At 34.2% G+C, this 27,451-nt stretch overlaps 3 protein-coding genes and 1 non-coding gene across 6 annotated transcripts; 3 read left to right on the top strand and 1 right to left on the bottom strand.

Moving 5' to 3' along the window:
• Positions 1-928: 928 nt before the first annotated feature.
• On the top strand, positions 929-1,010 carry Trnas-gcu (transfer RNA serine (anticodon GCU)). Its single transcript has one exon. It is a non-coding gene; the product is annotated as a tRNA-Ser (tRNA).
• Positions 1,011-2,943: 1,933 nt separating this feature from the next.
• On the top strand, positions 2,944-7,363 carry LOC128178696 (protein cornichon homolog 1-like). Its single transcript, XM_052845986.1, has 5 exons — positions 2,944-3,095; positions 3,858-3,926; positions 4,551-4,663; positions 5,030-5,173; positions 6,214-7,363. Exons 1-5 carry the CDS (start codon positions 3,015-3,017, stop codon positions 6,239-6,241), a joined length of 435 nt encoding a protein of 144 aa, XP_052701946.1. The 5' UTR covers positions 2,944-3,014; the 3' UTR covers positions 6,242-7,363.
• A 488-nt stretch (positions 7,364-7,851) lies between these two features.
• Positions 7,852-19,194, bottom strand: LOC128176159 (flap endonuclease GEN homolog 1-like). Of its 3 annotated transcripts, none has more exons than XM_052842262.1 (13): positions 19,130-19,194; positions 18,679-18,772; positions 18,333-18,510; positions 17,898-18,066; positions 17,478-17,567; positions 17,102-17,188; positions 16,698-16,888; positions 16,006-16,097; positions 15,637-15,815; positions 14,900-15,096; positions 11,478-11,539; positions 9,128-9,277; positions 7,852-8,377 (listed from the first exon to the last, which is right to left on the bottom strand). In XM_052842262.1, the coding sequence occupies exons 3-13, from the start codon at positions 18,482-18,484 to the stop codon at positions 8,232-8,234; spliced, it is 1,515 nt and encodes a 504-aa protein (XP_052698222.1). In that variant the 5' UTR covers positions 18,485-18,510; positions 18,679-18,772; positions 19,130-19,194; the 3' UTR covers positions 7,852-8,231. The 3 variants fall into 3 exon arrangements, with proteins under 3 accessions (XP_052698222.1, XP_052698223.1, XP_052698224.1); XM_052842263.1 differs by lacking the exon at positions 19,130-19,194 and adding an exon at positions 18,995-19,116; XM_052842264.1 differs by lacking the exon at positions 18,679-18,772 and having other exon boundaries at positions 19,130-19,175.
• A 29-nt stretch (positions 19,195-19,223) lies between these two features.
• LOC128176161 (mediator of RNA polymerase II transcription subunit 27-A-like) lies at positions 19,224-26,471 on the top strand. The gene is made up of 8 exons (XM_052842270.1): positions 19,224-19,431; positions 20,321-20,471; positions 21,766-21,899; positions 22,135-22,228; positions 22,574-22,681; positions 24,707-24,748; positions 24,837-24,914; positions 25,893-26,471. Exons 1-8 carry the CDS (start codon positions 19,241-19,243, stop codon positions 26,025-26,027), a joined length of 933 nt encoding a protein of 310 aa, XP_052698230.1. The 5' UTR covers positions 19,224-19,240; the 3' UTR covers positions 26,028-26,471.
• The last annotated feature ends 980 nt before the right edge of the window (positions 26,472-27,451 follow it).

The raw sequence follows: 27,451 nt of genomic DNA, 5'->3' as shown, positions 1-27,451 counted from the left end.
TGATTTTCCTATAAGTTTTAGTTCATGATTTTCATTTTAACCACTAGGTTTTCATGGATATAGTGCTACATAAACATCTTGGGCAGAGTTTGATTATAATAAACAATCTTTATTGAAGTTTGTGTATAAAGTTCCATGAGGACATAAACCACAAAAGCCTATATAAGTTCATTAATCAGGTGCATGCATGATCAGAGCTAGCTAGAACTCAAAGCAATACAATAAACACATATAAAGTGGGTATTCATTTTTAACCAAGTTTTATGTATATAGCCAAATATATACATGTATATAGCTCATTCTCATAATCCTCTAATATGTTACAAATTTTAAAACCCATTTCACATTTGTAGGTAAATTAGATGAGAGATTCAGGTTTAAAGATATAACACCAAGTTCTGAATATTCCTTTTAACTCGTGAGTTACCTATCAGATTTCGAAAGCAGTCAAGTGGACACTAAGACATGGGTGAGCCTGTCTATACAGTGTCATCTCTGATGAAAAACTTCACGTGCCTTTCGTATGTTATACGGAGGGGTATATCATAACTGATACGTTTATCAAGTATATCATCTTTGGTCTGGCAGCCAAATATGCCTTACCTGAAGAAAATATAAACACAATATGATATAGAAACATACCTTGGTTTACAATGCGATTTTCTTCAGAAGGAAGTAAGATATAAGAACGTCTTTCGTCCTGTCACCTCAAGAGCAAATAACAGTAGCGGCGTCACGGCCGATCGACAATGGTGTAAACAAACCGGCATGCAGAGTTTCTTCTCGCTTTATTTTTCTTCATTGCTCTGTCGCAATTCTTCTGTGCGAATGTAGTAAGAAAGTCATACTCTTAACGATGTTTTCTTTCTTTATCAGGTAAATATGAGGTTATAATGATATATACTTTAATTTCTTTCCAGGATACCAAGACGAGGTGGCCGAGTGGTTAAGGCGATGGACTGCTAATCCATTGGGGTCTCCCCGCGTGGGTTCGAATCCCATCCTCGTCGGTTACATTTTTCAAAAAATTGTCGACACCCACCACTCCTCTCTTTTTCTCTAAACAGCTCTTTATGATTGAGGATTACCAGAACACAACAAATGATGTGGTCACGGGGCTCGGCTAATGGTTGTTCTTGTTTGTCATCCAATAAACCATCTGCATGTCCATGTACATGTAGTTACCCATCTATTATTTTAGAAAGAAACCTTTTAACGTATGAATTTTTACATGAATTTTTTTTCTCCACCAAATAAGTGTCGTAAGGCTGGCGTACTATATATAACTTCAATTTCAATCCTAATTTCCTTATTTTCATATTAATTTTTTACATGCTCCCAAAAAGGGGGGGGGGGGCAACTCCATGATAATGGAATTTTTTATATGTAAATTTTAAAAAAATTAGTTGCTGCGAGAAAAAGTCGGGGGGGGGGGGGGGGCAGGCCCTGGCCCCCCCCTGCCCCCCCCCCCCCCCCCCGATGCTACGTGCCTGCAATGTTATCTATTTACGCACCACTCTTTTAGTGTATAGCAGTTTATTAATTTTATTTAAATTTAAATCATTTTACATAAATTTTAAAAAGCTCGTGTAGAGTGGATCTAGACAATCTTTTCAACTATTGCATCCATTTTTTGTTAAAACCACGATTATTCTTAATGTATATGGCCCCTGGGGTCCTGGATTTGTAAATTAACATACTCAGTACTATACTATAATACCCAATTACTGTGTATGACAATGTGGTGTATTCTTATCGTTTAGAATAATATAAATGTACATGAATTGTTTGTAGAATTATCGATGAATTTTATGTAATTAAAGCCGCGGGCTGTATGGCGAGTATGCGGTGATAAAAACTAAAGTATAGTAAAAAAGCCGGGGGAGGATTTTGTTCACTGGGGACGATAAACGGCAATTTGCTTTTTATCTGTATTATAAGCAAACAAAAATTTTTACTTTGACATTTTTAAGACAATCTCGACACATTTTTGATATAGAGTTAGTGAGAGTATTCGAAAAAGAAATTGAATCAAACTTTATATATAAATACGAAATTTAAGAATGTTGCGAATATTAAGACTGGATTAATTTCGTAATTCGCACTATATTTTTGAAGATGCAAAAAGGAAAGGTCTAGTACATGTACTATATATAGTATATATACATTTTTTATCGTTATCCCCCCCCCCCCCCCCAAAAAAAAAATGGAACGACGGACCACTCTACGAGAAACTTGATATATTTTTGAAAATCACATTTTGGGGATCTAATTACTTTTTGGGGATCGTGGCAAATGTTTGCTTATAGTTCTATATACTAGTACTCTAAAAATGATGAAATATATAATCATTTGTACTTATGTAGGCATATGTGTAGGTTAACCCCCCCCCCCACACACACACACACACACACACTCACATTCAGATACACATGTAGAGTATTCATATTTAAAAAATAATAATCACTTTATGTGTATTTTGTTTTTTTCTTCATTCATTTTTCTTAATCCATTTGTTTTGCTTATTTTTTGGTAAATGAGTACGCTTTGCGGATCGACTGACATATCGGAGTACGACACGAAAAAATTCAAAGTAAACTGTAAATTTCTGTTTATAAAATCAATCTGAAATAAACAAATTTTTTTTTAATTAAACAACCTTTCAGAAAAAGATTTGATTTTTTTTTTTTGAATGATAAGAAGACGCTTTACAATGTGTAAGCTCAATACCATTTAGACCCTGAAAGAAAAATTTCCAATAGATTTTTTTTGTCTATACGGTTGTGGGTATTTATTAATTAAGCTACACGATAATTTATAATGAATCAAGCATTCAATAGCTACTGACTCTACATTTTAATTTACAAAACAGACGACCCCACTTGTCAATCAAGTGCGTAGGTCTTATTATCGCACGCGCACCTGTTGCTCCCTTATTCCGGAATCTATTCAGCCTCCTCTCAATATTTTATGTTTTCCCACTTCCGGATGCTTTTGGTTGGGAGAAAATCAGAATGGCGTTTACGTTTGCTGCATTTTGCTATATACTTGCACTAATTTTGACTGCAGTTTTGATATTCTTTGCAATATTTCACGTAAGATATTTTTTACATCTCATTAAAACTATTCATATCGCATTCATCGAAAGTGTGGCTTCCGAATTTCCTCATCACAGTCAACAACGCCTATTTTTTCATATAGGATATTATATGTTGTAAAAATTACGCAAGGGGCTAAATTTAATGGGAAATGTTACATTTGCTTCCATAAGGAAACCTTTCTGAGCGATAATTTTATCATTTTATTGTTTTATTGAAGTAAATAGATACTTTAGAAATAATTATTTGGTTGAAATTTATACATGGAATGTTCGAGTCTGCGCTAAATGTTTCCAGTAAAAAATACCGTCTGAAATTGTGAAATAATATGCAAAAATGTTAAAATGATGGGAAACGTTAACTTTATGATGTATTTCTATATATCTGTAGCTCTACTTTGAAATTCAAAAATTCCATGGTACTACTGATCCCTTTGCTTTACTTGCCTCTGGAATTATTTTGAACATTATCAACAGCCCTGTATTCTAAATTGAGGACTTATAGAATAGAGGAAGTTGAAACCCATTAATAATCTTGAGTCTTCGTATGCATACCTGTACAAAGTAAACCTACATGTGTATGCTTAAAGTAAAACTACAGTATTGATTTTATGGCCCATACACCAAGAGTCCTATAGTTGTAAGAAATAACTGAAACACTCTTTTATATTTTCAATAAAAAAAATACATAAAACATACTTTTGAATGAATATAAATGTAAAGTAGAACTCAAACTGATGTTTTTTGTTCTCTCTTATAGATAATAGCTTTCGATGAACTCAAAACAGACTACAAGAATCCAATAGACCAATGTGGAAGCCTCAATCCAGTAAGTTGTTGTTTTAGTGGGTAATTTTTCCTTTTTTTTATTTAAAGTGTGTTATAACACACAAGTATAATCCAAACATTCTAAATATAGCAGTAATCATAATGATACTTTTGAGCCCTTTTTGATGGTTGCATGGCTCAAAACAGGTTATTGATCTTATCTGTTTTTGGTATGGGCCAGTGATTTTTAACTGCTCAACGCCCCTCAGTCTAAGTCATTTTCAGGAACAATTTCAAGCCAAGAATTTATGATATTAAATGTCAATAAGTTAATGAGGAATATTCTGCTTAGATGTTCTTGCACTTAACTATATATATATTTACATTGAAAAAAGCTAGGAAAGTTACATCTAATTCAATCTGTTTGAAAAAACTTTGATTTTAGTAATTCAGGTTTATTTTTATATTACAAATACACGTGTACAATAACATGTATAATATGAACCTGTTAATTTAATACCTTAACTTCTCTATATTTTGCTATTATATATAAGTTTTTAAAATGAATCAATTGCATTAAATGCAGATTTTCATGATAATACATGTACGGTACATGTATTGATGCATGCCAAATGAATATTAGAAAGTCCTGTGTGATTGATGTGTTTTTGTGTCCATTTGACAGCTGGTTCTGCCGGAATACTTCATCCACATTCTGTTTACATTCCTCTTCATCACGGCCATGGAGTGGTTCACGGTGCTCCTCAATATCCCTCTCATTATTTACCATATACGAAGGTACGTTACCACGTTTTACCCAAACTGCTTTGCATTGGGACAAGTGCAAACTTTTGTATTCATCAAAAAAGTCGTTCTAAGATAAAAGAGTCACATGCATCCTTTGACTCTGTACTGTACCTTCTAATTGTCTTTGTTGCCACTGTTTTACTTGTACTCATTATGCATGTAATTAGTTTATAACTTAAAATTTAGGAATGTTAATATGTTCTAGATGATAAAAGTTAAATTATATTGAACCTATCATCAGTATTTGCATGCCTGGACATAAAACATTGTAGAATTCTGGAAAAAGTATGTGTAGATACATACATGTATGTTTGGGAAAGGGGCCCAATTTTAATGTTGAATTTGTAACTTTTGTAGGTACATAAATCGCCCGGTCATGAGCGGGCCTGGGCTGTATGACCCCACCACGATAATGAACGCTGACGAACTTAATCGAGCACAGAAGGAGGGATGGATCAAGCTGGCTTTCTATCTTATCTCATTTTTCTACTACTTATACTGGTAAGAACAGTTTTTCAGTGTTAATTTGAAATGTTAAGAGGGTGAAATGAGTTTTAGATTGCTAGAAATTTGAAGGTTAATTAAAAGAAGCAGTACTGCGTTTTACAAAGAACTTACAACAAAGTCGTAAATATTGTCAGTCTCATGGAACGGTCTTTGTGGAACAAAATTGATATCAAACCATTTATTTACACCTATTTTGATTTCCATAATTATATTTTACAACTATTACAATAAAATATAGATTAGTTTGTGATTAATAAACATTCATTAATTTGGTCGTAAGTCGTAAGTTCTTTTGTAAAACGCAGCCAAGGTTCTTAATTCTTGAAAATTAAAACTCTAATAAACGTAATATGTTGAACCACAATGATATACTGTGGAATCATTAGAATTCATGGTGGCTCAATTTTCGTGGTATTCGTTGGTAGCTCTCCCCCACGAATTTACATCTTCGAGGAAAACAAATTTAGAAAGAAATAACTTTCCTACTGAAACTGAAAACCAACTCGTCCACGAATTTATGTCCCCACGAATAAGCAAATACCCCACAATCCAAGAAAATTGGCCCCCTTGAATTTAAATGATTCCACAGTAGTCCTATAATGCATACTTCTATCTACACTGTGTGTCTATTTTTAGTTGATTTACACCCGTGTGTCTCTCCACACTACTTCGTCTATTTTCGATATGATCTATTTTATTGTGTCTATTTTCAGTATCATCTAAACACTTGTGTCTTCTTACACCATTCATGTGTCTATTTACAGTATGATCTACACACTTGTGTCTATCTACACTGTTGTGTCTATTTTCAGTATGATCTACACACTTGTGTCTATCTACACTGTTGTGTCTATTTTCAGTATGATCTACATACTTTCGTCTATCTACACTGTCGCATCTATTTTCGATATAATCTACACTATTGTGTTTATTTACAGTATGATCTACACACTTGTGTCTATCTACACTGTTTCGTCTATTTTCAGTATGATCTACATACTTTCGTCTATCTACACTGTTGTGTCTATTTACAGTATGATCTACACACTTGTGTCTGGATAAAGAACAGCTGTGGATGATGGAGAAGTTCTTGTTGATGCGTGGAGCCATGTGAGACTGAGTGACACCAAACTGTAGAGGAGGCAAAACACAAAGCTTAGCTATTGCCATATTTTTTGTAAATCAAGATATTGTCCTAAGATTTTTATTCTCCAGTGTTTGGTGCAATATATTTTGAGTATTTTTTTGTGTAAATGTGTATTTGTTTTATTCTGTGTATGACATTACATGATGTCCCTGTGAACCTAGTCTTTATGTACAATAAGCAGGTTTCTAAACTCTATTTTATTGATGTATTATTGTACACTAGACAGTGTCAGAATGAATAACAGCTGAACACAACAAACATTAGCAGTATTTCTCTATTATTTTGATCTTTATTGGTGCAAAATCTTCTGGAAATGGCTGGAATATTAAATCCCACAATAGGTAATCATTCAAAACATCTGGTATCAAACCAGGTTGAATGATCAATTTTTTTGTGATCTTCAGTAGACATAAGGCAGAGAATTAAGAAAATATGATGAAAAAAAACCCTTCCAATTTACCTAAAACACTTGCTGCAAGCCTGTGTTGTTTACTGACAGGTACCGGTAAATCATTAAAAAAAAAATATCAACAATATTTTGATGGGGATTTTTACAATTTTACCAACGATTCAGAATTTTTTTCATGTTATATGCATTTCTGTATGATATTGTACAAGGTAATTCACTTTTTTGGGAGAAATGACTATGTGAAAAAAAGTATGTTGTTAAATTTACTTGGATTCTGTAATATCCGAGAATGAGCAGCATAGATCAATAGTCGAGGTCCACAGTCGGTCTTGTTTGAGGAAGGAAGTGGCGACAGCCTTTACCTCACCATTCATTGAGTCCCAGTCCAACTATATTAAGGAGTTAAGCCCTGTCTTCAACACAGATACAAAACATCTGGTTATGGAATTCAGGCATTGCTTTGTACCATTCTGGCTTTTTATCTTGCTTTATTATCAGTACTTAAAGAAATGCTATTTTGTTGTGTATGTGGCATTTGAATAAATTATTGTATATTTTGTTCACTTTGTAGTACAAATTAGTTCATATTGTATATGAACAAGTTTTAAATAAATACATTTTATAATTACTCTATTTCATTTTTTCTTGAACAAAACCTTGTGCAAACTCTTCACTTTAAACAATACTCAACCCAAATGTTCATTATATTTATCGTGGCCGAAATTGCAATAACTTCGTAAAATGCATGGATACCACCAAAAGTATCTTTTATTTTATTTCATTTAAAAAGTTTTAAGGATGAATAACATTTTTTATTATAAAAGAATATTTTAAGGCTGAGGATAGGAGAAGCTTTAAAAACTTTTGGTGCTAAGCCAATTGGTTAGTTCCTGCAAGGGAAAAGAACCTGGGATGTTGATCATTAAGGACAAAGATCATTAACGATGTGGGTTTTGTGCTTTTGTTGATTTGCGCTTCTTTAGGATCTGCTCCTCTCCAATCCATTTGTGGATTTAGTATGAATTTACTGTCATTTTGTGTGCATGGCCCTAAAGTATACATCACAGTCTACACAAAGTACACGGATAAACAACACAGTCTGTGGATGGAAAATACCACGATGACTACTGGTAGGCATTTTGGTTTAGTTTATTTATTTTCATATGTATACCTATAAACAACAAACATCCAATTTTTCATTTTCCAATCTCTCAAACTTACAAGTAGCCTAGGACAGAGTTCTGCATGTTGCCTGAGACAGCTTTCTGCTCTTACAAACTTGTATTCATTTGATTAAATTAGCTTTTGCAATTGGCAAAGTCGAGTCCAGCTCATCAAAAACTCTAGTCATTGAACATCATCCCAGTACACTGACATTCCAAAAGATCCACATAATTGATAAAGAAGGACTTGCTGTACAGTGTCTAATTTTGTCAATGTTTGAAGGCATTCTGATCATGAACATCACACTGGAGTAATCATTCACATGATTTCTATCAGTCTTCCTCACTTTTTGGCGAGTCTTTACTCCTGTATCCAGAATTCCATTGGTTGCCTTTACCATTATCTGACTCGGGTGTTGACGGTCTTTTCTTCTTCTTGAAGTAATCAGTCAGCAGAGATCCATTCTTTCTTTTTGTACCTGAATATAAAAAGAGAGAATTTTATTAAATTTTAGATAGCAGGAGAAGATTAATGTCACTGTTTCCAGGGAGTCAGTTTCCATTGGGGAGAGCTTTAAGTGTACACCAAATATAGCTGATTTATAAAATTTGGAGAAAGCAGGTTGTCTGAATCCTATCCCCACTTATTTTGAGATTAAGATTGGGTGATGAATAAATAACAGGATACTGATTTACATTTTCAAGTACCTGTAGGTCATATTTTGATAGTTTGTTAAAGGCTCGATAATAAGAACAAGATGGGTTGATATCTACAACCAAATCACTGAAATTTGTGTATTTACTACCAGTAATTGCATCTCACAGCTGATCTAACTTTGAATTGATTGATATTTATACATGAACTAGTGTACTGTACATGTAATACTATTAAGTTTATATCTGGAATTCTTACTCATTTTTTTTTTCTCAATACTAAATATACTGTAAACCAACTTTCATTCGTGTGCGAGAAACTTTTGCAAGGTTCACAATATTATGTGAATATATCTCACTGCAAACAAGTTGTTGTAGTATGGTTAGTTGTAATAACAGCATGAGTCTGGATAAGGCTTGATCGTGAAAAATATTCATCGCAAACCAGTTTATCCAGAGTAGATCGCAAAATAAAGTAATTGCAAATAAAAGTCAGTTTACAGTTTAGGCACCACTGCCATCAATATTAGAGTGGTTCAGTCATTCTTTCTTTGATACATCTGATGTTTTCGTACCTTTCTTGGTTTCTTTCTCGTGCTCCTTTTTCTTCCTGGCCAGCTCTACTTCCGCCCGATACTCCTGTGTTTTCTCACCGTACAGTCTGGAGAACGCCGCCTGTTCCACTGTCACTGTATAGCAGCTATCTTGTGTTGTACGGTCTGAGGCTGCCAGAAAAAAAATCATTTGTTTAGCTATTTATACTTCCGTGTATGCATAATATATTGATAGTTAACTTGTATGTTTGTTCTTTGTCATAGCTGAGTAAACTTGTATGTTTGTATTTTGTTATAGCTGAGTAAACTGAGTAAACTTGTATGTTTGTTCTTTGTTATAGCTGAGTAAACTTGTATGTTTGCTGAGTAAACTTGTATGTTTGTTCTTTGTTATAGCTGAGTAAACTTGTATGTTTGTTCTTTGTTATAGCTAGGCAAACTTGTATGTTTGTTCTTTGTCATAGCTGAGTAAACTTGTATGTTTGTTCTTTGTTATGGCTAAGTAAGCTTGTATGTTTGTTCTTTGTTATAGCTGAGTAAACTTGTATGTTTGTTCTTTGTTATAGTGAGTAAACTTGTATGTTTGTTCTTTGTTATAGCTAAGTAAACTTGTATGTTTGATTTTTGTTATAGCCGAGTAAACTTGTATGTTTGATTTTTGTTATAGCCGAGTAAACTTGTATGTTTGTTCTTTGCTATGGCTTAGTAAACTTGTATGTTTGTTCTTTGTTATGGCTAAGTAAACTTGTATGTTTGTTCTTTGTTATAGCTAAGTAAACTTGTATGTTTTTTCTTTGTTATAGCTGAGTAAACTTGTAAGTTTGTTCTTTGCTATGGCTGAGTAAACTTGTAAGTTTGTTCTTTGTTATAGCTGAGTAAATTTGTATGTTTGTTCTTTGCTATGGCTTAGAAAACTTGTGTTTGTTCTTTGTTATGACCGAGTAAACTTGTATGTTTGTTCTTTGTTATAGCTAAGTAAACTTGTATGTTTGTTCTTTGTTATAGCTAAGTAAACTTGTATGTTTGTTCTTTGTTATAGCTGAGTAAACTTGTAAGTTTGTTCTTTGTTATAGCCGAGTAAACTTGTATGTTTGTTCTTTGTTATAGCCGAGTAAACTTGTATGTTTGTTCTTTGTTATAGCCAAGTAAACTTGTATGTTTGTTCTTTGCTATGGCTGAGTAAACTTGTATGTTTGTTCTTTGTTATGGCTAAGTAACCTTGTATGTTTGTTCTTTGTTATAGCTAAGTAAACTTGTATGTTTGTTCTTTGTTATAGCTGAGTAAACTTGTATGTTTGTTCTTTGTTATAGCTCGGTAAACTTGTATGTTTGTTCTTTGTTATAGCTGAGTAAACATGTATGTTTGTTCTTAGTTATAGCTAAGTAAACTTGTATGTTTGTTCTTTGCTATGGCTTAGTAAACTTGTATGTTTGTTCTTTGTTATGGCTAAGTAAACTTGTATGTTTGTTCTTTGTTATAGCTAAGTAAACTTGTATGTTTGTTCTTTGTTATAGCTGAGTAAACTTGTAAGTTTGTTCTTTGTTATAGCCAAGTAAACTTGTATGTTTGTTCTTTGTTATAGCTAAGTAAACTTGTATGTTTGTTCTTTGCTATGGCTAAGTAAACTTGTATGTTTGTTCTTTGCTATGGCTAAGTAAACTTGTATGTTTGTTCTTTGTTATAGCTAAGTAAACTTGATGTTTGTTTTTTTGTTATAGCTGAGTAAACTTGATGTTTGTTCTTTGTTATAGCTGAGTAAACTTGTAAGTTTGTTCTTTGTTATAGCTAAGTAAACTTGATGTTTGTTCTTTGTTATAGCTAAGTAAACTCATTTGTTTGTTCTTGGTTATAGCCGAGTAAACTTGAATGTTTGTTCTTTGATATAGCTGAGTAAACTTGTATGTTTGTTCTTTGTCATAGCTGAGTAAACTCATTTGTTTGTTCTTGGTTATAGCTGATTTATGCATGTTTTTTATTGTACCATATCAGTCTCGTCTTGTTTGCAGTTCTTCTTGTTCTTTGCTGAACGAGTTATCAGACCTTATTTTGTGTCACTATTCATATAAAACCAGAAAGTTGATAAAAGATGAGATTAGAGGATATTTAATTCATGGAAGTGCATGTATTACAAATAAGTATGTTACTTGGCTTTGACAACAATATACCAGAATACCCCAGGAATGCCAAAGGCTGTTTCAAGGCATATGATTTATATAATCATTGTGATGTTACCAAGGAATAAATAAGCATTTAGTTTTAAAACCCATTTATTTGTCATTTTTGCATTAAGAAGCCATGTAGAATATACAAATAATTATTTCAACTTTTACCGAGTCACTCTCTATGACTAATATAAACATGTACACTCACCTAACTTGGACCACTGGACTTGAAAACATTTCACAAAATTCTGTTTACACTCCTTTAGTATTCTACAAATAAGGAAACATGCTGTTGTAATGTGAGTACACTCTTACTTTTGTGTTCACATGCAATTACCCAGGGTTATATTCTTAAGTTGTCATAGGATATTGCAGATACATTAAAATACTGTATGCTTTATTTAGCACATTGTATGCAAGACAAGGAATAAAAGCCATTATTGTCATTCATTCTAAGTAAAAACATAGGTAATCACAGATTACAAAGCTCACCGAGACAAGGCATCACCCCTATGAGACCACCTTTATCATATTATATGAAAATCATACTTTATGATCTTGGATATTCATGGATTCTGTTTTGACACAAAATCATATATCATCTGTTAAAAAATTGTATGATAATCATATGTTCATATATTAATCAATATAATAATATAAAATTAAATATTGCATCCTATCATACTTACAATATATATCATATAATACAATAAAATACTGTAATAAACAAAGATGATATTGTAAATATGAAATGACATTGTATTGTGTTAAACCTTATTGTATTTGATCACATAATACAACATTATTATATATAATACAATATTGTATTATATGATACAATATCATATTACATATTGTTATACTTTCATGTTAAATACTGAAATCTGATTGGTTAAGATGCAGTTAATAATATTTACTATTACCCTCAGCGTTAGCAACGCACTTGGCAACGGGTAACATTAAAAAATGTTACATGCGCGAAAATTATGCGCGTACAGTTCGCTGTAGAATTCACGTAATTCCTATATAAAAACAGTAAAATTTTCTTAAAATTTTTAAAAAAGACATTCAGTATAACAAAATAAATAGTGCCTGTTTGGGAGGATAACAGTTGAAATTGACACCCCTCGAAAACCATTGTCAACCTCCGCTTCGCGTCGGTTGACAATGGTTTTCTCGGGGTGTCAATTTCAACTGTTACCCTCCCAAACAGGCACTATTTATATAATATTACAATATCATATAATACAGTTCAGCTTGATATAATTGTAAATTACAGAAACCAATATCATATTATACAATATCATATGATACAATATTATATTGTATCATAATATACAATACTATACAAAACAATATCATGATACACTATCAAATCATAAAATATCAAAAAAAATTGATACAATAACATATCATATCATATAACTTTTTACAATATAACATATGATATTATATTGTATCATATTAAACAAAAGTGTTTCATATCATACAATACTTTATCATAGGAATCGTGTTATATCATTTAACAACAACCTCATCTTTCTATCAAGCAGGTTTAAGTGAGGTAGGAGATTTCTTTAGCATCCTTGATAATGGAATTCAGGCTCTGCATCTGAAGCAACCTCTGCATTTCATTTATAATATAGTTAAATCAACTATGCAAGCTATCATCTATAAATCATGTGACCTGTTCAAAAAAATCTAAACCTCATCCAGCATCCGAAACCTATGGCTCAGATTCAGCATTCAAGCCTGTCAGGTGCATCAGTATACATCAGACGCATCTCCATGCAAGTTTGGTGAAGTTCAGACCAGTAATAACTAAGATATCATCATCAGAGGGCACTAGCAATTAAAACTTAACCTGCTCCAGCATCCACAACCTATGGCTCAGATTCAGCATCCATGCCTGTCAGGTGCATCTGTATCATTAGACACACCATCCATTCAAGTTTGGTGAAGTTAGGACCTGTAATAACTAAGATATATTTTTTAGCATCCTTGATAAATGAGATCAAGCTCTGCATCTGAAGCTTCCTCTGTGATTCATTCATATTACAGTTTAGTCAACTATGCAAGTTTGAAATAGTACTATCATCTATTAAACATGTGACCTGTTCCAAAAAACTTAACCATATCCAGCATCTGAAACCTATGGCTCAGACTCAGCATTCAAGCCTGTCAGGTGCATCAGTATCTTAAGACGCACCATACATGGAAGTCTGGTGAAGTTAGGACAAGCAATAACTAAGATATAATCATCAGAGGGCACCTGTTTCAAAAACTCTAACCAGCTCTAAAAACCTTAACCTCCTCCAGCATCCGAAATCTATGGCTCAGATTCAGCATTCAAGCCTGTCTGGTGCATCAGTATCATAAGATGCACCATCCATAGAAGTCTGGTGAAGTTAGGACCAGTAGTAACTAAGATATCATCATCAGAAGGCACCTGCAACAAAAACTTTAACCAGCTCTAAAAACCTTAACCTCCTTCAGCATCTGTAACCTATAGCTCAGATTCAGCACCTAAGCCTGCCTGGTGCATCAGTATCATAAGACACACCATCCATGCAAGTTTGGTGAAGTACGGACCAGCAGTAACTTAGATATTGCTATCAAGGGGCACCTGCAACAAAAACTTTAACCTGCTCCAAAAACCTTAACATCCTCCAGCATCCGAAACCTATAGCTCAGATTCAGCATTCAAGCCTGTCTGGTGCATCAGTATCATAAGACACACCATCCATGCAAGTTTGGTGAAGTACGGACCTGCAGTAACTTAGATATTGCTATCAAAGGGCACCTGCAACAAAAACTTTAACCTGGTCCAACAACCTTAACCTCCTCCAGCATCTGAAATTTAGGACTCAGATTCAGCATCCTAGTCTTTCAAGTCCATAAGTAGGTCCAGATGCATCATCCATGCAAGTTTGGTGAAGATAGGACAAGTAATAGCTTAGATACAGGACATGCAACAAAAACTTTAACCAGGTCCGGACGCCGACGCCGACGCCGAGGGTATAGCATAAGCTCCCCCTGACTTCGTCTCGGTGAGCTAAAAAGATATTAACAATAGGCAAATGAATAGTGTGTTCTATCATTGGAAATTAGTTAATATAAAAGTTCAAGAGTACATATAATTTGTAATTAAAAGAGTTCTGATAAATATTTTTAGCGATAAGGCTGAGTGACATAGGCCCAGTGCTTATTATCCGATTTCCGTGGTGTTTAGCAGATGAGAGTCATTGGCTCCCCCTGAATTATGGCTGGATGGGACACTTGTATATTGCTGATAAACCGTTAGCATAAGCCAGTACCCTGACCCAATGCAGCTAGATAACCTTAGACAATGTTGGTGAAGTGTCTCGTCTAAGAACACATCAACTAGTCACTACAGCAGGGGCTCCAACCAGCAACCTTTTGGTTACTGGTCTAATGCCTACGAACACTGAGCCATGTGCTCCACATTTTTGTAGAGTTTAAATCTTTGTCTGGTCCATAATATATATTTTTTATGTACACAAGACAAAGGACTTACTTGATTGGATTGAGGGTTGTGTCCTTACACAGGAGGAAGGACTTACTTGATTGGATTGAGGGTTGTGTCCTTACACAGGAGGAAGGACTTACTTGATTGGATTGAGGGTTGTGTCCTTACTCAGATGGAAGGACTGGCCAGACATTTGAAGCTGAACTACAAGTTCTGCCATCTTCAATTTCTCAAAGGAAGCTGATAGAAGTTTTTTTAAACTAGTAATGTTGATGGGCTTCCAATTCAGGTTGGGTTGTACTAAATCATCATTAGCATGAAGGTACTCATCTACCAACTGAAAAACAGCATAGTATAGGTTAGAATTACATGAAATTAGGGCTTTATGATAGATTTGATCATGCTCTGACCGAAATTATCACCTAATAATATTCAAAGAATGATTCCTTATTACTTATATTCAAATAATTTTAAGCCGTTGACTGTACGATTACAGGTACATATTAAAATATAAATAAGCAAATCCCGCTGGCGCTCCAAATATATGTCATTTGAAGTTATGAGTTATATAGTACAAAATTGATACATAGAGTTATCACAGGCAAAGACACTGGAAAATGTAAATATATGTAGTTAAAATGGTGTAGGGCAACAATGGTTTCATGTAAATAAAATGAAACAAGTTAAATAATATTTTAGTCATGGATCAGTAAACATCAGTTTGACTTCTCTAACTGGGTAATGTAATCCAATGGTTACAGACATAGGAACTGTAGGAACAATCAAATGTTCACTCAGTTACTATTAAATGGGAGAAATGAATACAACGTCATGTACTGGGTTCATATATTTTTTTTATTCATCATAATTATCATACCATTTTATTTGGGAATGCTGAGTTTCGCAATGCTTTCTCATAATATCTCAGCTCTAGAGTATGTTTCTCCTTCTGGTGATGAACACTGCCACAGGTACATGTGACCTTTGAACTTTGATCACATGATTTAACGGAACTGCAATCATGACAACCCTCTTTATCATGAAGAGTTTTAGTTCCTACCAAAAAAAATACATTTACAATGTAACTGTTCTTATTTCTGCTAGAACTAAATCTTTAATATACCTAATGATAAACAGTTGATTAAGACAACCAAGAATAACACACATAAATCATATAAATTAAGGAAAGATACTCCTCATCATAGATATTTATATATTTCAGCCTGACCACAAAAATAACTCTAACCTTTGTGTTGGCAAAGTTTGCAATGTGCCACCTTTTTTTCCTCAGAATTTGTGAGTTTCTTTAACTCCTGATTTTCTCTCCAACTCATTATTCTACAAAAGATTATTAAAACCATCTTTAAAAAGAATCTCATTTGCTCATCAATTACATTAGTTGATATCCACTAATATAAAAAATGTCCAGATTAATTCTTTTGAAATACCCCCTCTACTGTTTAGGTTTCAATACACAATCCAAAATAGAAAGTCTACAGAGATTTTGCATTGCATCAGCCATGAAAAAGCCCGCATGATAATGTTGAAACATTGTGCGAGGTATTCCGAGTGAGTTCAGAATGGTGAAAAGATGTAAACAATTTCTGTAAGAAATTTGTTTTCGTTGCTGTGAACTTTTATGATTTAAAAAATGATAATGTTTTAAAGAAGATATCTTGGATATTTTCCCTTTTATCATTTTCAACTGTATTTTTTTCCTAGATATGTGTATTTGTATAAAAAACAATAAAATGTGATGGAAGCAATAACTTGGGACATACATGTACTATAACAGTTTCCCCCTGATAATGGTATATCATGGCTAGTCATAGAAAGGATTTTCTATACAATGAAACAGAAATATTAAAACTCTGCACTCTCTGAAGACCTGTGTTATGGGGATCAGTGAAGTAATAACTTTCCACAATTTTTCCTTACCTTGTGAATGGGTCCTTGTGATTACTTCTTAGTTCCCTAAAGAGCTCCTGTGCTTTTTCAATCCCAATGTCCCTTATTCCTTCGTCATAATCACAGCCAACTAGCATCGCCATAGCAACTAATGTCTCCCTTGTCATCCCCAATCGTTCTTCTATGACCGACATCTCATAAAGATCAACAGCATAGTCAAACTGAATTTTAAAAAAAATGAAAATTCATTTCAGGATTTAGCCATGTTCTCTTCTCCTTCAAGTGTTACTCCTAAAACATATTCAGTAATTATTTCAATAGTCTTTACTGTATGTATCTGGATAAGGACTAAGTTTTCTTTAAGTAAAAATAAGTGAATTTTGCAGTAGTTGTGTCATGAATACTAGTACAATGGAGCTCTAAGTAGACCTTGCCTTGTTCTGTGCTTCTAGATTCCTATAGACTGTTCTAGCTCCATACAACAAAGCATCCGAGTCCGAGGTCAGGACCCCATCCACTAACTGTACAATCAGAAAACAGAAAAAAAATTAAACCTGTTAATAATAACTCAATCAAATTACCAAGCAAGTACATTATAAAACAAAACTAGCTTGTTATTTACAGTCCAAACATTTCTAAAAAGTCTGATATACATATATATTGCTTTAACATTTTTTGCATTTTTGCTGCATGTTTTGTTATATTATGCAACTAAAAAGACATTTGTTTTTGATATGGCTGAAAATCTCCATGGGGTTAATGCATTCCATCAAATGTCCATATGGAAGTCTTACATGTCTGATTACTTACCCCATTTTCGTCTAGCCAAGCACAATACGCCTCTGCTTCTCCTGGTGCCTTGATACAAGGCAATCCAAGACATTTCAACACTTCAAAACACTGCAAATTTATAACAATTAATCTGATTAAATACTGTATATATACATTATATATTAAGTACTGAGGAAGCATGTTTTTTTTTATATACCAGGTATATGCCGAAAACAACAAGATATCTACAGACACTAGCTGTATATTTTCAGTTGGTAATAGGAAACACATGATTTAATTTGGCCTTATGTTATGACCACACCTTCGTAAGCTGAATGTCCAATATCTATGTACATGTCAATTTTCTCAGAGCAGAAGACTTTGAAAAGAAAATTTCAGTTGATAACTTTTTAACATTCAATATTGAGTCAGTCTCCAAAAGTTGGGGGACAAAGATACCTTTTCCACAATAGACTTGAACCACGGTCTATCGACACTGTTGGTCACGCCTCCTTCTTTACTGCGCAGTGCCATCGCATCACGCTTACACTCTGGAGCTATCCCATCAGCCACCATTACTAATCGGACTCCCTGCTTCATCAGACGACTGGCTCTTTGATACAGAGTTCTTGACAAAAAGAACAAGTCCTTCATTAAGGTAGCTCTGACACAACATCCAGCCTTATACTTTTTATATACTATGTCACAAGATGGTGACCTTTAAAAAAATTTATTCACCTTAATAATCACTGAGTTAGAACTCAGAATAATCTCAAATGCACAATAGCCAAACTAATAAGCATTGTTGATAATCGCTGCTGCATATTTTGTTTTTTGCTATACCTTATTTCAGATACAAGAAAGAATTATTGTGGCTTGATTTATATAACTAACTTGAGATACAGATGGGGTTCATTCTGGTTTGTTCTGAACTCAACAATCCATCCACTTAGATCCACTGCCAGAGTTTTACCAGCCAGGGATTTGACAGGTACTGACTTCTTGGCAACAGGGGACAAGACTTTCCACAGATCCTTCACCCCCATTGAACACAGTTTATCCAAAAACCGAACTGGAATAAAAGACAATTGACTGCATACAACACACAAAATCAAAACTAATGTTACTTAAGGTACAAATGAACTGGTGTTACAGTCTGCTAGGATGAATAACTTTATGTTTTAGTACATGTTTTAGTACAGTGTAGAGGGGTATGTTTCAAAAAGGAGGTGATACTTACATGTACCTCGATCCCAATATCAAATCTGATATGTAAGTGCAACTACCATTATGGTCACTATATATAGATATAGGAGATCAAGCAGTTAAGAATTCTGTAAAAAAAAAATTCAAGATCTGTAGAATTGTATACAGCTGGTAAATACATATGTAGCATATGAACACATTAGTATGTGAACATCTCCCTCGATTAGATATACGTATAGTGTATTTGTATATTTGATATATACAATCAAAGACTTGCATACACATCAAAACAAGCAGTCTTGCTGTAACTTGATTATTTGCAAGAGGGATGGTCAGTGACATGTACAAACCTAATCACCATGATCACAGTTAACCAGTTAACTAGACTGATGATCGCTTTATCTTCCATCCACATTGTCTATATATCATATTAACTATCATATGATATCATCGTATCATTTCATATTAAATACCATCTTACTTACTTGACTGGTAAAACTATTCTTCCGGGAAAAATTTTGTTTATACGCTTCGGAACACTATGCTTTTATTTGAAATGAAAGGAAATCCAAGATGCAATCCGAATAACCATTAAAATGGCGGATAACAGACTAGACACGCAAATCGAAAAGCTAACTCAGGCGATAAAATTAACGCAAAAACTTCGAGCCAGTGTTACAAAAGTGTTCACAGATCTTTCAGATGGTTTTCAGGCACCAAAGGGAGATGAAAAAGCTCTCCTTAACAAGTTACAGAAGTCTCTCACGGCCGTAAATGACAATTTAGGGTTTGTGTTCATATTTCGAATTTTCTCAATCTTTCAACTTATGGAATAAATATGATTCAAATCATATTTAGACATTAAACAATTTATTGTTAAGTTTATTGGAAAGGCTTGCCTTATCTTTCAGCGAAGTTTGAAAACCGCAAACAACTTTAAAAAAATCCGTGTAGCCTGATTTATATATCTGCCTTCGGGTAACTAGAATTACCGAAATACCCGTGATTTACCGAAATGCCCTTCAAATACACCGAAATGCCTCATTTGAGCACAAATATTTAACATCATAGTTTAAATCTAAGTGTTTAAAAGTATTTCCCCAATTTTCAGTTTGATAATGTAAGTACTTTGACATAAATAGCGATTTTTAACATGTGTAGACATTGGGTTGAGAACAATAACTCTTGCATGAATTGCTTTTCACTCGAATAGAGGTGTGAAATTTTATTCCCAGAATAAAATAACTAAGAAATAAAAATAACATTTTATCAGCTTTTATTTTTTAATATCATATAATAATCATCAAAAATCCATATAGAGTGGAAGCAACTGTTTTAAAGACGTAATTCCTATCTGAATTGCTCCTTTCTCTTGCACATGGATATAACACAAGTTCAAGTATTATAATAAATATACATTTATTTAAAAAATTAACTTTATATACAATAACTATCTATATAAAATACTAGACATACACTCTTTATGGCGTAAAAATGGGCATTTTGGTGTTTTTGAAGGGTATTTCGGTGTTTCCCCCGGGTATTTCGGTAAATCGCGGGTATTTCGGTAATTCTATGTACCGTCTGCCTTCAAGGGCCTCTGATTGGAAATGAAGATTATGAATAGGCCTCCTATATTATACATGCATTACCGTATATTATAATTTCTATTGCAGAGATTTAGAAAAACTGGCCCCCAACATTCACAGCACGACAAACATTCCTCCCCTCCTACTGAATAGCGTGGGGCTTCTAGGACTCGACCCAGCCACAGACAAATCAGGAATCACAACCCAGCTACACCACACCCATAAATGGACCAACAAGGTGATTCTTTTTGTTGCATATAGCAATTGAGGAAGGAGCAAAGAGGAGAATTATAATCCTAGTTCAAAAGTTAATATATGTGTTCCTGTCAAAAAAGCATTATTCAACAGCAGCAATAAAATGCACATTTGCTTTCCATCTAAAATATATGTTTTTTATACTGCAAAATAAATTGTAATTTAGAGTGATTTGAGTATTTTCACAGAACTATTTCTGAATTATAGAGCATATCAATCTCTTTGGAGTCAGGCTGTCTGAAGAAAAATATTTACAGTCATTGATGAACACTAGCCTGTATTCACTTAGATGTCATAAAAAACAAAATTTAGCATTTTTAACCGATTTTCCAACGGAAAAATCCGGTTATTAAAATGGTGAAAATGGCGGGCGGGCTGATGGGCGGGCGGCTGCCAAAAGGGTACCCTCATTGTACGGATAACTCCTCCTACAGTTTTCAAGATAGGAAGTTGTTCTTTTGCAGATCAATTGTACATATATCAGAGGTGTGCATATTGCTAGGATTTTGATTTCCGATAATTTATCGAAAAAATACCAGCTTTTGAACTTAGTCATTTTTTGGCAAAATATTGCATATAGGGAACCCTCATTGTACGGATAACTGCTCCTACAGTTTTCAAGATAGGAAGTTGTTCTTTTGCAGATCAATTGTACATATATCAGAGGTGTGCATATTGCTAGGATTTTGATTTCCGATAATTTATCGAAAAAATACCAGCTTTTGAACTTAGTCATTTTTTGGCAAAATATTGCATATAGGGTACCCTCATTGTACGGATAAATCCTCCTACAGTTTTCAAGATAGGAAGTTGTTCTTTTGCAGATCAATTGTACATATATTAGAGGTGTGCATATTGCTAGGATTTTGATTTCCGATAATTTATGAAAAAAATACTAGCTTTTGAACTTAGTCATTTTTTGGCAAAATATTGCATATAGGGTACCCTCATTGTATGGATAACTCCTCCTACAGTTCTCAAGATAGGAAGTTGTTCTTTTGCAGATCAATTGTACATATATCAGAGGTGTGCATGTTGCTAGGATTTTGATTTCCGATAATTTATGAAAAAAATACTAGCTTTTGAACTTAGTCATTTTTTGGCAAAATGTTACATATACATGTAGGGTACTCCATTTCACTGGATAAGGGTTGACATGGATTATGGATACAGTTTACATAAAAGAAAACCCGGTTTGCTGTCACATTGACAGCTTTTCACTTGTTGTTACCGGTAATTGACCCTAACCATTGGTTTATCTATTTCCTCTATATTAGGTACATAAGCTTGGTGATTACACAGCCCAGTTTTTAGGCACCAATCAGCTAAAGAGGACCAACCAGGGCCCCGCAGGACAGGCTAAACGCCTGAGGCGGCCGGAACCAACCATCCACAGAATACCAGAAAACATGTGAGTAACGGATACTAATGTCAGGTACCAATACTGGTAATTGCTCCATGTCTCCACTTATTGATAACCAAACTCGAACATACCGGGTCCTCAACATAAGTACATCTTAGTCAAGCTTGTCACAAATGCCATCTGAATGTTTCCAGGGTTTTAGCTTTAATTGAATACATTATTGATTTATCCACTACACTGGTAGATTCAGAAGTTTATATTTAATTGTGTTACTTTGTTGTAGAAACATCCAACAGCTGGTAGCGTCAGTAGATAGAGCCTATGCAGACATGTCGGTGTCACTTATAAGGCCGATGGGAAACAGCACAGTTCTACAGGTAAGCTACACAGAATGTGTGTGTGTGAACAGTCCTGGGCTGTGTTTTACAGAAGAACTTACGACCAAAGTAAGGTAGCTGAAACACTGTCTGAGGAAAGTATGGGAACACAATGGTTAAGTTACCAAATATATGGGATCAATTCAGGCTCAGTGGTACATTTTCTTCACATTCTGGTAAACCCTTTGGAAACAGTAAACTATATAATGTATAGGTGAGTCACATACACATTATCACCTAGCAGTAGCTACTTTAAAAAGTCAAACGATGGAATCAACTTGATTTGTTGGTCACTTCCCTTTCATTACCGGTAATTGAGTGTATGTGTGTATGAATTTTTTGTAGATAACCTTGGCTAAGACCCTGAAGGCGGTGATTGTGTTGCGGGGACTGCTGATAGAGTACGTGTCAATCAAAGCCTACAGCGAGGACTTCCTGACAGATGATGGGCGGGTGTGTAATCTTTATCTCTGACCACGAATTAGTGTAGTTTGCCTATTTTTGGTGTCTAAAATACTGTAAATTAATTACTAGTTATGTAAGTGTGCAATAAATGTTTTGCCAGATTGGCTAGCTAGTTAGTTCTTATCAGGCCATTCACAAATTACTGGGCAGTTAATAAAACTGCTTTAAATAATGCAATAACAGTTACTGGAAATCAATCAGAAAATTTGAAAATGCTGGGGGGGGGGGGGGGGTTGCTGATTACCAGTATTTTAAAAAATATTTAATTATACAGAAAAGCATTCTTTGCATTCCAGGCCTAACTGCCTTATCTTTAAAGGCCGGGGCCCAGGTATAAATAGCAGCCAATCACAAAATGAATGGGAAATTCAATTTTCTTTGCAGCTTTCAGTTCAGAGAGAATATTTTCAAATTAATAGCATTATTCATGAATAAAAAATTCTAATTTTTGGTGTGGAAGTAGCTACCAAGGCAGCTATCAATTGACGTCAAAATTTTTACAAACAAAAAATTATTAAAAGAGTATTCATCTTATAAAGTTCTGAAGCAGCTCAAAATTTTGAATTCCAAACTAGTGATTGACATTTGAGGCGGAGATTACCAATGTTTTGTTTACACAGGAAGTGGCTGTAGCCATGTGCTCTGTAGATTACTCATCACAGCATGAGAAATGTATTGGCGAAAATCTTTTACCTTTGCATTGATTAAAAATTAATCCATCACATGAATAACACTGTTGGTGTGATAATTATTGAAATTTATTAAAAACCTAAAGTTAAAATTATCACATTGCTTTTAGTTCCACATCTTCATGAGTCCGCAATAAAGTTGCATAATGTCCCGTCTTTGGTAGATAAATTGTCAAAAATGCAAGTTAATTCATATGCAAAACTTCCTATTTTATTAATACATCTGGGTTATGTTTGATATCTCCCAAAAATTCCTGTGTCGAAAATTAAATCAAGTTTCTGTCCTTCCAATGGTGTGAGCTACTTTACACGAGCTGCACATTCCACTAGCCACCATAGTTTTGTATGTGATGTACGAAACAACATAAGCAATGCTGACATTCTTCAATCTTCAGTATCCCGAACCTGACTTATCACAAAGTCATCAAAATGTGGGTCACTGTCCTAAGAACTTTGTAATAAACCCATTACTGTTTTTCTCAACAGGAACTTCATTAAAATCCCAACTCAGTGTGTCAAAAGCTAAAAAAAGTTTCTCCACGACATTTAGTTACTTCCAAAGCTGGAATATTCATTTCTCCCTGCTTATTGTGATCCTCCAATTTCACTCTGGTTCCTAGTTCCCACCAGAGGATGATAAATATGGGGTAAAGAAGGGGTATATGAATATATGTTTGCTTGTAAAAGCAAATGAAAGTTTTATAAACGTTGTAATTGAGTTCTCAACAACCAGCTGTTAATTAGTGTCCATATTTTCTTCTCACATCGTAATGACAATCTCCTGAGATTTTAATCAGTCGAATGAAAAATATCCCTAGAGAACCTCTGATTATTCTTTGTAAGCGGGGAACTGCTAAATGTTACTTGGATCAAGTTTCATGCTTGAAACCATTATTGTTTCAGGGATGCCATATATCAGTATTGAAATTTTATCATCTTCACACATATATGTTACAAAACAACATAAATGAAATTGAAAACTGATCAAAATCCCTCTATATGAAAATTTACACAGCCCTTCTTAATAGATTGGGTTTTCCCCAGTATATAAACAAAGCGGACTGAGCCACATGCAATGTTTACTCTTATCAGCATCACCGACAGTGATGGAGGTAGCCCCGCCTTTTTGCCCTTATAGGCTTAATTGTCTACCAGGTGGCAGAAAATCTAGGTCGACCCCGGCCTTTAATGTTTACATTGATTTAAATTCTTTACCGATATTAAATGTGAAGTGTATTTTAATACTGATGTACTGATCTCTTTTAACCTCTGCAACCAGACATTTGAGATGTAGTTTGTACAATGTACTGATTTTATATTACAGCCAGACATTTGGTCCAAGTCGAAATACCAAGTATTCAATAAGGTAAGTACACACATATTCTACTATACAATTGTTTATATTAACATTTCATTTCAGCTAAAACATAAAGTGTAATTTTTTTTATCACCAGGTGACAGATTTAGTTACGGCCGGCACCATCCATTTCTACCATCCTCAGCTACCTGATGCTAGTCTAAAATCCTTCCTGGTAAGTTTACAGTTGGATGTTTACTTGCTCACTTTTCTCAGTAAATGCTGGGGTTATGTGTTCTATGGGAATATAGTGTAATTTGCTGGGGTTATGTAGTCTATGCCCTACCATGAAATGGCTGGGAATAAAGTGTTACCCTTTTCCACCTCCCTAACTGTCTACATTAAGCTGATTCTTGGTATGTAGCTTTGTATTGATGACTTTCAGCACAGGTTTAGAATTTGAATAAGTATTAGACTAAGCAGATCTTTTAAGGGTAAAAAACTTATATTCAACTGGATCGACACTTAGGTTTTCAACTTTGAAATAGAGAATTTTCACAATCTGTATCAACCAGTATTGAAAAATGTTTTAAAAAAATTTGAATAAAGATTGTCCTAAATGGCAGATGTTCTACTCAAAGGTCTAGTTTAAATCAATCATTTAGTGATCAATTGTTTCAAGCTCTGCCTGTCAGCAAAATATAGGTATTAGACTTAGAAATTTAAGAAACTTTACTGTTTTACAAATAATTAAATCAGTAGCAGACTTGGAGCTTATCTTCTGTGTTGTGGCTTTATAGATGATTTACAGATCGATATTAAGGTTCTGTAGTGGTCTACTTTTAGCAAAGTTATGGCCCTTGAATTATTTTGAGATCATGATAATTTATGGGCTTTCTTACAATTTGTGCACTTTCTTACATTGTTATCTGGTATCTGGTAATTATGTCATTGACTTTCCTTTGTTACGTTTTCATTGTGGAAAACATAAATACAGTCAAACTTTGTAATCTCAATATATATCCGAGTAATCGATATATCGAGGGTACAATGCTTTAAAAATAAGTGGTTGGGATTTACAAATCACTTCGACAAATCCATTGTATTCTATATATATTCAAGATATCGGGGTTCAACATACATTCATTGATATGTTTAATGATATAAAGCAATGAATTAAGATTGCTCCTCATTGGTTCTTCTTCTTTTTCAGATTTGGTTAAACAATTACAAGACTCTGTTCTCTGCCCCTTGTTCTAAGTGTGGTAAGTACTTGCAGGGATTCCTACCCCCCATCTGGAGGGACACTCGCTCCTCCCAGCCTCTACACGATGGCTGTCGGCAGTGACCAGGGAGAGGCATCTAAAGCAGGGTCTAGTGTTATACAGCTTCACTCTCCTCATTTATTCTGAGGTCTCAACAGGAATACAATGATGTGTACAGATACTGGAATGTGCAGGTGCCAAACACTTTGAGCTCAATTCCCAACTGACTGAAATGCGATGGATTTCGAATTGCTGTGTGTAAGACAAGGTTGTGCTAAATACAAGATTGGCTGAAAGACAAATGCTGTGTAAATTACAAGGTAGTGCCAGAGTTATAGACCTTTAGGTGAGAGCCAGACCATGGTGCCAGAGAATATTCAACACTGAATGCTCCTACTCCACACTGACAGGTGTGAGAGAGTAGCTCAGTTCAAGATTTACACGACTTGGTCAATGTTGTTACGTGTGCTTGTTAATGTGCAATATAACGGGAAAATAAAGAATGAAATAAATCTGGAAGGACTTTTTATTTTGTACATTTTTGAGTTATCTCTCTTTGGGTGTACCGTAAAATGAAAGGTCAAGTTTTGGTATATTTAACAGGTCCTGTTCAATAATAAAAGCCTTTAAATAAAGAATTTTAATTAGACTGACATTATATTGATATTGGACTGAAGTACATGTATATTCATGCAAATGTCATCAATGGGTGATATAGTTTATAATAGTTATGTATTAACTCTCCATTGGTGTCTACTGACCAGTTACGTACATAAAATATGTTTTATAGCAAAATTTTAACGGGACAAAGTTACATGGTGACCAATTCCCCCTGATTTGCTTTAGATGAATAAACTAATGAAACAACCAATGAAACTGTTAAAATCCGAGTTTAATTGAGTACTGGTGCAATGTTTTACTATTTAAGGAAAGTGATTTTTTTCACATTAGACAAAATTAATTTAGATATTAAAAAAATAAAGAAATACGTTCCGTTTGTATTCCATCTTTACAAAATAATAGAAGTATGTCACGTGTACAAATTGTTTTAGAAAATTATGCAATAAATGGCATTCCGTAATACATGGACAAAAACTAATCCGCGTCTATAAATATCCCGCTATTTGTTCCGATGTTGGGAACAATCCTTTGACTATTATTTAAAATCCATCTCATGTCATAAAGTGAAATTGTCAGAAATAAGCGCCGAGGTCGTGGTGTTTTTGTTTGAGCTTACTGCAGGTCCGTTCGTGACGGTGAATTAACACGGGAGGGGGTCCGGCACACTAGTATATCTCGCCTTCCTTCTGAAACTTGCCACTTTTTACCTTTAAAAAATAATTACACTATCTCTAGCCGCTCTTCAGTTGTTGCAATTTAAACGCGCATAGATAATTGGAGTTTGAATTTTAAACCTCTGATTAAAAACACGGAACTTGAGAAGGAAAACCATAAATCGACCGAGTTTCAATCGTTCACAGAGGGATTGTTTAAGATTAATTTTTTT

This window comes from Crassostrea angulata, chromosome 3 (genome assembly GCF_025612915.1).
Source record: "Crassostrea angulata isolate pt1a10 chromosome 3, ASM2561291v2, whole genome shotgun sequence".
Classification (NCBI taxonomy): Eukaryota; Metazoa; Mollusca; class Bivalvia; order Ostreida; family Ostreidae; genus Magallana; species Magallana angulata.
The sequence above is the reverse complement of the archived record's forward strand: the minus strand, read 5'-3'. Positions and strand labels throughout refer to the sequence as shown.

Excerpts from the sequence above, each read along its gene's own strand:
- LOC128178696 (XM_052845986.1), top strand. The coding sequence starts at position 3,015 with ATGGCGTTTACGTTTGCTGCATTTTGCTATATACTTGCACTAATTTTG. Across the intron at positions 3,096-3,857 it reads TATTCTTTGCAATATTTCAC|ATAATAGCTTTCGATGAACT; the intron begins GTAAGATATTTT and ends TCTCTCTTATAG. Across the intron at positions 3,927-4,550 it reads AATGTGGAAGCCTCAATCCA|CTGGTTCTGCCGGAATACTT; the intron begins GTAAGTTGTTGT and ends TCCATTTGACAG.
- LOC128176159 (XM_052842262.1), bottom strand. The coding sequence starts at position 18,484 with ATGGGGGTGAAGGATCTGTGGAAAGTCTTGTCCCCTGTTGCCAAGAAG. Across the intron at positions 17,189-17,477 it reads CTTGGCTAGACGAAAATGGG|TTAGTGGATGGGGTCCTGAC; the intron begins GTAAGTAATCAG and ends CTGATTGTACAG. Across the intron at positions 15,097-15,636 it reads CAGCATTCCCAAATAAAATG|TTGGTAGATGAGTACCTTCA; the intron begins GTATGATAATTA and ends GCTGTTTTTCAG.
- LOC128176161 (XM_052842270.1), top strand. The coding sequence starts at position 19,241 with ATGGCGGATAACAGACTAGACACGCAAATCGAAAAGCTAACTCAGGCG. Across the intron at positions 22,682-24,706 it reads TCCTGACAGATGATGGGCGG|CCAGACATTTGGTCCAAGTC; the intron begins GTGTGTAATCTT and ends TTTATATTACAG. Across the intron at positions 24,749-24,836 it reads AATACCAAGTATTCAATAAG|GTGACAGATTTAGTTACGGC; the intron begins GTAAGTACACAC and ends TTTTATCACCAG.